This window comes from Nomascus leucogenys, chromosome 19 (assembly GCF_006542625.1).
Source record: "Nomascus leucogenys isolate Asia chromosome 19, Asia_NLE_v1, whole genome shotgun sequence".
NCBI lineage: Eukaryota > Metazoa > Chordata > Mammalia > Primates > Hylobatidae > Nomascus > Nomascus leucogenys.
The window spans coordinates 48501773-48514303 of record NC_044399.1 but is presented as its reverse complement, the minus strand read 5'-3'; the positions used below and the strand labels follow the sequence as shown (position 1 = coordinate 48514303).

Genomic DNA, 12531 nt, shown 5'->3' with positions numbered 1-12531 from the left:
CTGGCCAAGTGAGAAGATGGCTACCAGAGGCACAGCAACTCAAGCTAATTTTCATCCTCACTCCACGACTATGACACAAATGGAAAAAACCCAAGATGCGCAGATCATTCTGGTCACGTTAGAGGGAAGGAGGGAATTCAGGACATGAATGTTTAGGCTAAAGCTTAAAAGTATGAAATGGACTTAAATCCTGTAGAGAATTGTCTTCTTTGAAGAAAGCACTCTTTTCCAATAAGAAATGTAAGAAAGGCAATGGTCTAGATTTTGTAACTTTTTAAAGGTAAGCTGTCTTTAATTTCAGAAAATCTATTATACAACAAATTATTTTTTCATTCATAAGAAACAGTCCACAGCATTCATAAAACAGGGTGGCAGAAGAAATAAAAAGACACTTTTCAGGTGGATTCTTTAAGAATAGATAAGTTAGCAATTTAATACAGATGGAAACAAATACAATCCATATAAAAACAGAATCTGAATGGGAGTGGGAGGGAAGGTGTATCAACCAAAGTAAATTCAGAGTTTTCACGCATGCAACTCAACACCTGCATTCTCTTCGCTTAAAAAGCAAACTAAGGGCCAGGCGTGGTGGCTCATGCCTGTAATCTCAACACTTTGGGAGGCCAAGGCAGGAGGATCACAAGGTCAGGCGATTGAGACCATCCTGGCTAAAATGGTGAAACCCCATCTCTACTTAAAATACAAAACATTAGCCGGGCATGGTGGCACGCACCTGTAGTCCCAGCTATTCAGAAGGCTGAGACAGGAGAATCACTTGAACACAGGAGGTGGAGGTTGCAGCGAGCCGAGATCACGCCACCACACTCCAGCCTGGGTGACAGAGACTCCGTCTCAAAAAACAAACAAACAAAACTAGGTACTTTAATAGGTGTTCATAAAGAAGACCACAAAAGTACTGAAAAAATGCTAACCTTACATATACCACCAAAAAAAGAAGAGAGAAAGAAATTAATAATCCCCATCTACAACTAAGCTAATCATAGGTTTTCCCTTATAGAGACAAGACACAGAAAAGTAACTTTTTACAAGCTTAGCTTTGGGGTACAACGCCTTAGAGCTCTCAACTGGGGTGTTTCCTGCTCATGCTCTTTTCACTATAAACAAATGTGGATTATGTAGTGGAATACATACTTGAAAAATTCCTTAAAAAAGAATCACAAGTTTCATTTTATATATACAACAAATTTTTAATTATGTACTGAAAATAAATTACAGGAAATAACTTTAAAATGCAACAGACGACAAAGTCACAATAAACATTCCCATTGAATTCCCTTGGGGGGGTGAGATTGCAGTGCTCAAGATAAATATCACAAATATATCAAAAACTTCAAATTGTCTATGCATTCACACACTGACATGAGCCACAAACATTCCTTTCACAGGGACTGTACTTATTTAGCCTACCACAGGACCAGATTTTGCCATAAACTACAAAACTTTTAATACAAAATCGTATTTATATATTTATAAGTCATATACATGCCCTATCTGTGATTTTAGAAAATAAAAGCTACACACTGTACAGACACTCTTAACTCATAGCTGTAGGCAACATTTTTGGATGGAATTTCTTCCCCAATAAAATTAATGGCATATTTTATGTACATGAAGGCTAAACTGCAAAAAGACAGTTCAGTTTCCCAGATATGCATCTCCTTTTAGGGCAAGTTTATAAATTTAAAAAGGCAAGACAAATGTACACCTCAGAATTACTTTCTTAGCTACAAGAGTTGTCATGTAATTTCTGTGAAGTTTCTGATACATGCATTTATGTAATACTGGTATTGAAGGCAGTAAAGCAATATACACTTTTAATGTAGTGGCTCAATAAAGGCTTCATTGTCATTCCAATCTGGTTCTTGAAACAGTGATTCATAAATTCTCTAAAAATTAAAATTTCAATGGGACACTGTGTTAGAGACTCTAAATAGATTTCTGAAAATATTTCCCTGAAATATCCTTTTACATAAGACAAATTCACTAACATTAGATTAAGTAAAAAGAAATAAAAGAATTAAACATGGCACAAAGGTGCATGATTAACCAATGCTCCTCAGTCAATCTGCATGTCTTAGGAGCCATTAAAAGAATGCTTAAAACTAACAAACAATTTTCACACTCTGTGGCAGCCATCTGTGAAGCCAGTTACACTAAACTACTTCTACAGTTGATTGTAAACTTTGGTTTATTTTTATTTGAGTTCTCATTGTACAGCAAGCATGAAAAAAAAAAGAGAGTGGAGTCCGTGAGGAGATGAACTGTCAGTCTGTCTTTAATCTGGCATGATGAGACACCTGGTCAGTCAGGCCTGCTTTGATAGAGTTTGTTACAGACTGCCTTATGTTTTCCTCCATCAAATTATCACCCAGGGGCTTCAATACCTGTGGTATGAGAAATGTGCAAAACAAACAAAAACATGAGGTAAAAAAAGAGTTACATATAAAAATAGATATAAAAATTCAATTCAAAGCAATGATGAAAATAACCAGGAATATGGGAAATAAAAAGATGCTTCTCTCAAAAAAACTTATGATGCTACTAGACATTTTATAATGCAACAAAAATTACTTTCCACTTATTCAAACCATTTACAATTCCTGTGAGATGGATGTGCAATTCCATACCCTATATGCAGCATCAAATCTGGTATGTATACAGCATTTATGCAGACCGGCCCAGACGGTCCTGCTTAATTGTCCTACATGTGTAAGTGTGAACACTTCAGATAGAGAAAAAGGTTAAAAATACTGTCTAATTTTTCTTCTTGTTATTGTTGGATGACAGTCTCTGTCGCTGTGCTGATGAAAGAGCACGATGTACCATTCGACGTCTAGTAACTTCAAACAGTTTGGAAAACACCTAAAACATGAAGTGATTTGTTAGGAGAATGAATCAGAGTGCCTCGAAGCTAAAGAGTTTAAGACTACAAGAATTTGAGACTGTAGGTTTCTCACCTTCCTGGGACTCCTCTGAAGCAAAAGAAAAGAGAAATGCAAAGAAATTTAGACAAGGTTTGTTGACACAGCACAGATCTCTGACTAGTTGATCACCTTACCTAAACTGTACTGAAAATGATTTTATACACTTTAGATTCTTCCATTTAAGTGTTTTGTAATAATGGTACCTCTAAAATCCTAGAATCAATGCTGTTTAAGAGATGAATATTTCTCAAAAGAAGATATTGTACAATTATTGAAAATTATATTGCAGAAAATAATGATCCAAAATTTTAAAATAGCTTATTTTTTAACAGTGAAGTTGCGATAGCTTTGCATCCATCTTCTATTAGAAGATATCAAAGAAACATCAAGCAGTGAGATTGAGATAAAAATTTAAATAGAATAAATATCCAAACATAAGCTTCCCAATGGGATCTGAATAGAGCATTTCTCTAAAGAGTAAATACAAAATCCAAATTAATATAGTGGGTCACTTTATAAAATAACATCATTACAAGAAAAGTCAATATCCAATAAACTTTCTTCAAAAAAATGGTCTGCTTCTTCCATCTTCGAGTTTATAGCCACAACAAACATGGACCTGCATATCCTACATCTTCAAATAAGCTCAATATTTCATGAGCCCAAAAATGGCATCTGAAATGCCTATTACAGCGTTCGTCATTAATAACTGTAGCTTTCATTCTGGTCCTTGACATGATGTTCAAGTATTTCACGAAGATCATCTTAATGACATCCATAAGTGGAATTTTCTGTCCACAGGTAATTCCAGCACACAGGAGGCAGATACACAAAATGGCTTTCCTTAGCAGATACTTGCAGGCAAGAGTTCACAGCCTGGCTTTGAATTCTGGTTCGAGGTAAAAGATTATGACGGAGCATGGTTCTTTGTTCATGGCGCTTCGCTTTACTAATTAATATTTCCATAACACAAAGGTCAAAGTTTCCTTGGTAAGAAATCCCTACGGGATTGTTCCTCATAGTACATCAGGAAATCACTACATCTTCATGGAAGGCAATGAAGACCTGTCTATCATCCAGCATTTCTCCTGCACTGCTGCTTGCCAATATTAGGAAGAAACTTCTTTGGCTTTCCGAAAGCACCACTTCCAAACTTCTTTTCCTTACCTTGAAAATCATTCATTGTTTATATTTTCTTTCCTCAAAGAAAAAAATCATTACAGACTCTGACCCTGCCCACCGTCTGGTATAATCAGGCCTACAACTAAGAATCTATCCAGAGGATAGTACAGATTTAGGCTAACCAAAGTACATTAAAATTATAACGTTAAAGAAAAAATCTTCAATTCATAAAGATTCTACATCTGAACAAAACAGAAGACATCCTTTTGACATTCCTCACATGAAGGCAAAGTCGGAGTACAAATACTGCAAAGGATGGAAAGTCACAGGAAAATAAGATTAGTCACTAAAAAACCAAAAGATAGATACCAACCTGTTCCCATAGTGTTTCAGCAATCTGATCAATCATTGTTCCAATTTCTCTGAACTCCCCAGAGTATTTAACATATGCCCAAGTACAAAGAAATATCAGTGCTAACCCCATGACAAGGTTACACAAGACGGCTATAGAGTTTAGGCCAATGAAGCCAGTCAGTCCTGAGATTATATACATAGCAAACATGACCGCAAACAGTGTGGCTGGGGTACGAGCAGCATAGAAGATATTTTTGCCATCATTGTGCTTTATAAAATTTGCATAGGTTTCTTCAATTTCAGCTTCAAGCTGGTCCTGATAACGACGGCAGAACTCATCTCCACCCATCTTTTTTACTGAACGAAATTGTTTTATCGCCACTTCCTTGAGATCCAAGTGTTTTCGCTCCAGATCTGAAGGTGCAATGTAAGGCTTGTCCCCTCCACATACCTGGACAGACAGAATTACAGTATTACATGCTAGAAATAATTAACACTTGAAAGAAGTTCCTGTTTATAGTTTTTAGTCTCAGAAAGTCAAACCACTTACATGATTGATTCAGTTTTAAACTCACCTACAATACCTCACAGGTTATCATAATCTAGTTATTGTTTATATGTTGAACCTACTCAAGCAAAATAATTTTCCAAATATGACTAACTGAAACTGAAGACAAAAAAATTTTACACTGAGCTCTGTATCTGCCTTCACTTGACCATCCATACACCATAATAGTACACAAAATTGCTGGCAAGAGAATGGGTAAAAGATAATGCCCCAAAAAGATATTTTAATGTTTGAGCAAGCAAGTACAGAAACTGCTGTTGGCCTTAAACTAATGCTACTAACATCAGAAGTCACTAATAACAGCACTCTGAATCACACATTTGTCAGAAGATATTTCAGTAGAGTTTATATAATAATTTACTAACTCAAATTCTGCTTTCTAATAATGTGAATTATTTTCTTATAGTTTATTTCCAGGAAACACCATAAAGGGGAATTAGGGAATAATGTACCACAAGCTGCACAAATTAGCTGAATTATTTTGAAATATTTTTTAAAATATTTTTTTAAAAAATTTAAAAATCTTTTCACTCCAGCATCAAGTTTAAATTTTAGGTACAAACCTGTTCCATACTTTTACAATAGGTATCTCTTGCTCCTGCTACTGCAGCAAGATTATTAGCTTCAGCTGTTGCCTAAAAAAAATAAAATATGCCATTATTATGCAAAAAATACTCCATGACTCTAAAAATTCTGATTAACACAATAAGTTATGTACAATAAACAAGTCTGAAAATGAACCAGAGAAAGTAACTTCCAGTTTTTCTTTCCTATGGAAGGGAACGTTGGTATAAAGGATATAATGGTAAGTGGTTCTAATAGGACTGCTGCCTAATTTTGTTTTGCTTAGGTTGATGTTAAAGTGTGTCTGTAGAAAACACCACATATGCTCAGGAAATGGATAAAGATAAATAGATATAACCCTAAAATATGTGGATCTCCAGGTGTTAGGAATCGAGACTTACCCATATGGTTCTCTCTCTCATAATCAGTATTATACAAGACATTTTCAAACCCACAAAACTTATTGCACGAAGTTTTATCAGAAAATACTGTTTAATCTACTACAAAACGGAAAAATAGCCTAAAGTAGTAAATGTTTTAAAATATGAATGGGTTAAAATGACACTGTCCCAAAAGAACCCCATTTGAAAGAGAGAGAAAAAAATGAGACTATATTCACTAGAAGTAGCTCTAAATCATTAACACCAAATAAAAATAAGACTTATTTCAAACAACATTCATTGTCAAAGACTCAGAATAGAAGCAGCTTAGTTCAGAGAGGCCCACATTAAGCCATCTTATCTTATCAAATAGAAATTTTCCTATACTTTGAGCATCTGAAGAGAAGGTATTGAGGACTCTTATTTCTGGTGGCCTGGACACATGGAAGGCCTACAATCGGCAGTTACAAAAAAAAAAAAATTGTATGAAAACTTAGGACCCACGACACATACGGCCTTAAGCAAAATGTATCTGCGTGCAAAAAAGCACCCCCCATTTTCAGCATTTCTCTCTAAAGCAAAGATTTTTATTCTCCCTCATAAATAAGTATATGTACAACACATATCACTCTCTCACTCTCTCTACCTGAAGCATGGACTTTGGATGTGGAAGTTCTTCTCCTTGATAGATTTTGATGTAAGCCTAAAAAGGGAGAAGATTTGTTAGACTGACGGGTTATGCAATTTGGCTCCACATCCCCAAAGAAAGAAAAGTCATTAAATATAAAAATAATTAACACCATTAAAAGTAAATTCTAGGCTTTAAAAATCACCTTATTCCAACAAAGTTAACCCTATTCTCAATATTATTAAATTATATGCTGCTAGATAATATCCTAGGTATTTCTATAACAAATATAACATAAAAGTTATAACTCATAAAGTTAGATATAAAATGCCATCTTCTTTATGAAAAGAAATTCACAATTACCCCCTATTGCCAGTGTTTTAATATTTTTTAAAAATTTTTCTTTCTTTTTTAGAGATGGGGTCTCACCCTGACACTGAGGCTGGAGTGCAGTGGGATGATCACAGCTTACTGCAACCTCGAATTCCTGGGCTCAAGTGATCCTCCTGCCTCAGTTTTCCAAGTGGCTGAAACTACAAGGTGTGTGCCACCACATCCAGCTGAAGAAACAATTTTATCCAGTATTTTACTTTGACCAGCTTAAATTGTATTTCAGCTCAAGAAGGAAAAAACAAAAACAAAAACCTAATTTATGGTTTAAGAGTAAGAAGGAAAAGATGAGAGTTTGTTAGAAGTCCATATAGGGTCTTTCATATCAACTTTTTTTTTGGGGGGGGACGGAATTTCACTCTTATTGCCCAGGCTAGAGTGCAATGGCACGACCTCAGCTCACCACAACCTCTGCCTCCTGGGTTCAAGCAACTGTCCTGCCTCAGCCTCTCGAGTAGCTGGGATTACAGGCATGCGCCACCACACCCAGCTAATTTTGTATTTTTAGGAGAGACGGGGTTTCACCATGTTGGCCAGGCTGGTCTTGAACTCCCGACCTCAGGTGATTCGCCCACCTCATCCTCCCAAAGTGCTGGGATTACAGGCATGAGCCACCGTGCCTGGCTCATCTCAACTTTCTACTGACAAGATTCATTCATAACTGGGAAGGAGGCAGAGCAAGATGGCCAAATAGAAGCCTCCAGTGATCACCACCTCCAAGGAATATCAAATTGACAACTACCTACATAAAAAAGCACCTTCATAAGAACCAAAAATCAGGTGAGCAATCACAGTACCTGGTTTTAACTTCAGATCACTGAAAGAGGCACTGAAAAGGATAGGAAAAATAGTCTTGAATAGCCTACACCACCCCTCCCCCATCCTCTCAGCAGCAACCACATGGTACGGAGAGACAATCTATGTGCTTAGGGAAGGCGAAAGCAGTGACTGTGGAATTTTTGCATTGAAACTCAGCGCTGCCCTGCAACAGTGGAAAGAACTCAGCCGGCACCCATGGAGGGAGCATTTGGACCAGCCCTAGGCACCCAGTCCTACCACCATGGGCTACAGTGCTCTGAGGTCCTGAATAAACTTGAAAGGCCGTCTAAGCCACAAGGACTGCAATTCCTGGGCAAGTCCTGGTGCTGGGCTGGGCTCAAAGCCAGTGGACCTGGGGTGCATATGATATAGTAAGACACCAGCTGGGGCAGCCAAAGGACTGCTTGCGTCACTCCCCCAACACAAGCCCAGGCAGTGTAGTTCACAGCTCTGAGAGGGAGTCTTTCCTTCTGCTTGAGAGGAGAGGAGAAGGGAGAGTAAAGAGGACTTTGTCTTGCAATTTGGATACCAGCTCAGCCAAAGTAGAATGCAGCATAAGGCAGAGTCTTAAGTCCCCAATTTCAGTCCCCAGCTCCCAGACAAGATTTCTAAACACACCCTGGGCTGGAAGGGAACCCACTGTCTTGAGGAGTATGACCAAGTCCTGGCAGGGTTCATCACCTGCTGACTCAAGAGCCTTTGGGCTCTGAATAAGCAGTAGTGGTAGCCAGGCAGTACTCACTATGGGCCTTGGGTGAGATTCAGAAATGTGTTGGCTTCAGGTGTGACCCAGCACATTCCCAGATGTTGTGGCTATGAGGAGAGTCTCCTTCTGCTTGAGTAAAGGAGAGGAAGGCCAGGTGTGGTGGCTCACACCTGTAGTAATCCCAGCAATTTGGGAGGCCAAGGCGGGCGGATCACCAGAGAGCATCTCTGGACCCACCCAAGGCCAGAGGGAACTTGCTAGATTTGCCACCTGCTGATTGTAGAACCTCTGGGCCTTGACTGACCACAGGCATTAACCACACAATAGTCACAATGGGCCTTGGGCAAGACCCACTGTTGTGCTGGCTTCAGGTCTGACCCAGTGAAGTCCCAGGGATGGTGGCCACAATGGTGCTTGTGTCACCCCCTCCCCCAGCTCCAGGCAGCTCTGCACAAAGATAGAGACTCCATTTGTTTGGGAGAAAGTAATGGAAGAGAACAAGAGTCTCTGCCTGGTAATCCAGGGAATTCTCCTGGATCTTACCCAAGAGCACCAAGGCAGTATCTCTACAAATCTGCAAGAGCCACAGCATTATGGGCTTGAAATGTCCCTAATGCAGATACAGCTGCAGTGACCAAGATCACAACACCCAAGTCCCTTCAAATGGTTAGAAAGCCTTCCCAAGGATGACAGGTACAAACAAGCCCAGACTGCAAAGACTATAACAAATACCTAACTCTTCAATGTCCAGACACCAACAAATATTCACAAGCATCAAGACCATCCAAGAAAACATGACCTCACTAAACAAACTAAAATAAAGCACCAGTGACCAATCCTGGAGAGACAGAGATAACTGACCTTTCAGAGAATTCAAAATAGCAGTTTTGAGGAAACTCAAAAGAAATTCACGATAACACAGAGAAGGAATTCAGAATCCTTTCAGATAAAGTGAACAAAGAGACTGAAATAATTATAAAGAATCAAGCAGAAATCCTGGATCCGAAAAATGTAACTGACATACTGAAGAATGCATCCAAACCTCTTTTTTATTTTATTTTATTTTTGTGAGACAGGGTTTTGCTCTGTCTCCCAGACTGGAGTGCAATGGTGCAATCCTGGCTCACTGCAACCTCTGCATCCCAGGCTCAAAAGATCCTCCTACCTCAGTGTCCCAAGTAGCTGGGACTACATGCATGCGCCATCACGCTTGGCTAATTCTTGTATTTTTTATAGAGACAAGGTTTCACCATGTTGCCCAGACTGGTCTCAAGTGATCTGCCCACCTCAGCCTCCCAAAGTGCTAGGATTACAGGCATGAGCCACCTCACCCAGCCTCAGAGCTTAACACAAGACCTGAACAAGCAGAAGAATTAGTCAGCTTGGAGACAGACTATCTGAAAATACACAGCTGAGACAAAAGAAAAAAGAATGAAAAAGAATGAAGCATGCCTACAAGATCTAGAAAATAGCCCCAAAAGGGCAAATCTAAGAGTTCATTGCCTTAAAGAGGAGTAGCTAAAAAGATAGGGGTAGAAAGTTTATACAAAGCAATAACAAAGAACTACCTAAACCTAGATACCAATATTTAAGAACAAAAGATTATAGAACACCAAGCAGACTTGACCCAGATAAGACTGCCTCAAGACATGTAACAAACTCCCAAACGTCAAGGGTAAAGAATGGATCCTGGCTGGGCATGGTGGCTCATGCCTGTAATCCCAGCACTTTGGGAGGTCAAGGTGGGGGAACTGCCTGACCCTGGAGTTCAAGACCAGCCTGGACAATGTAGAGAAATGACATCTCTATTAAAAACAACAACAGGCCAGGCACGGTGGCTCACATCTGTAATCTCAGCACCTTGGGAGGCTGAGATGGGAGGATCACTTGAAGCCAGGAGTTGGAGACCAGCCTGTTAAACATAGCAAGGCCCCATTTCTATTAAACAAGAAGAAGAAGAAGAAGCACGAATGGATTCTAAATGCATCAAGAGAAAAGAAACAAACAACATACAAAAGAGCTCCAACATATCTGGGAGTAGACTTCTCAGTGGAAACCTTACAGGCCAGGAGAGAGTAGCATGACATAAGGTGCTGAGGGAAAAAAACATTTTTCCTAGAATAGTATAACCAGTGAAAATACTTCAAACATGAAGGAGAAATAAAGACTTCCTCAAACAAAAGCTGAGGAATTTTATCAACATCAGACCTGTCCTACAATAAATGCTAAAGAGAGTTCTTCCATCTGAAAGAAAAGGATTTTAATGAGCAGTAAGAAATGATCTGAAGGTCCAAAACTCACTGGTAATAGTAAATACACAGAAAAACAGAATATTATAATACTAATTGTGGTGTGTAAACTACTCATATCCTGAGTAGAAAGACTAAAAGACGAACCTATAAAAAATATTAACAACCACAACTTTTCCAGACATAGTATACCATCAACAGAAACAACGAAAAGTTTAAAAAGTTGGGGGATGAAGTTAAAGTGTAGAATTTCTATTAGTTTTCTCTTTCCTTGTTATTTAGTTTGTTTAGGCAATCAGTGTTATCAGTTTAAAATAAATATATTATAGTTGCAAACCTCATGGTAACCTCAAAAGACATATAACAGATACACGAAAAATAAAAAGAAATTAAAACATACCACCAGAGAAAATCACCTTCACTAAGAGGAAGACGGGCAGGTAGGAAGACCACAAAACCACCAGAAAACAGTAACAAAATGACAGAGGTTAACTCCTTACTTATCAGTAACATTGAGTGTAAATGGGCTAAACTCTCCAATTAAAAGGCACAGAGTGGCTGAATGGGTTTTAAAAAATGGTGATACACACTTCATCTATAAAGACACAGAGACTAAAAATAAAGGTATGGAAAAAGATACTCCATGCAAATGGAAACCAAAAAAAGAGCAGAAGAAGCTACACTTATATCAGCCAAAGAAGGTCATTATATAACGATAAAGGGATCAATTCAGCCTAAAGAGGATATAACAACTGTAAATATATATGCACCCAACACTGGAGCACCCAGATATATAAAGCAAGTATTATTAGAAACTAAAGAAAGAGGACCGGGCACGGTGGCTCATGCCTGTAATCCCAGCACTTTGGGAAGCCAAGGCAGGTGGACCACTTGAGGGCAGGTGGACCACTTGAGGTCAAGAGTTTGAGACCAGCCTGGCCAACATGGTGAAACCCCATCTCTACTAAAAATACAAAAATTAGCTGGGCATGGTGGTGCATTACTGTAGTCCCAGCTACTTGGGAGACTGAGGCAGGAGAATCACTTGAACCTGGGAGGCAGAGGTTGCAGTGAGCCCAGATTGCTTCACTGCACTCCAGCCTAGGCAAAAGAACGACACTTGGTCTCAAAAAAAAAAATATCAAAAAAATTGAAATTATGTCAAGTATCTTCTCTCAATGGGATAAAATCAATAACGAGGAATTTTGGAAACTATACAAACACATGGAAATTATATTAATAGGCTCTTGAATGACCACTAGGTCAGTGAAGAAATTAAGAAATAAATAAACACATTCTTGAAACAAATGAAAATGGAAGCACAACATACCAAATATATGGAATACAGCGTTAAGCGGTACTAAGAAAGTATATAGTAATAAGTGCCTACATCAAAAAAGAGGAAACACTTCAAAAAAACAACCTAACCATACATCTTAAAAAACCAGAAAAGGAAGAGCAAACCAAACCCAAAATTAGGAGACAAGAAATTAGCGAAATTGAAATAAAAATAGAAAAGATCAATGAAGCAAAAAGTTGATTCTTTAAAAAGATACACAAAGTCAACAAACCTTTAGCCACACTAAGAAAAAAAGAGACGACCCAAATAAATAAAATCAGAGATGAAAAAGGAGACATTGCAACTGATACCACAGAAATCCAAAGGATCATTAGAGGCTACCATGAACAACTATATGCCAATAAATGGGAAAGCCTAGAAGAAATGTATCAATTCCTAGACATATACAACCTACCAAGATTCATCCATGAAGAAATCTAAAACCTGTACAGACCAATAACAAGTAA

General features: G+C 38.4%; 1 protein-coding gene across 5 annotated transcripts in view; it reads right to left on the bottom strand.

Annotated features, from left to right (window-relative positions):
- Positions 1-270: 270 nt before the first annotated feature.
- The window catches only part of ATL2 (atlastin GTPase 2), an 82538-nt gene continuing 70277 nt past the window's right edge, over positions 271-12531 (bottom strand). The window contains exons 10-15 of one of the 5 annotated variants that reach the window (XR_004026976.1): positions 6580-6636; positions 5553-5624; positions 4441-4872; positions 2979-2993; positions 2649-2883; positions 2315-2405 (exon numbers count right to left, since the gene is read on the bottom strand). Coding sequence is in view for 4 of the 5 variants with exons in the window: in XM_030799760.1 (XP_030655620.1) it covers positions 2776-2883; positions 2979-2993; positions 4441-4872; positions 5553-5624; positions 6580-6636 (684 nt within the window). In the remaining variant the exon portion in view is untranslated. Of the gene's footprint in view, positions 2884-2978; positions 2994-4440; positions 4873-5552; positions 5625-6579; positions 6637-12531 lie in introns of all 5 variants that reach the window. The other 4 variants (XM_030799761.1, XM_030799760.1, XM_030799762.1 and 1 more) reach the window with 4 other exon arrangements.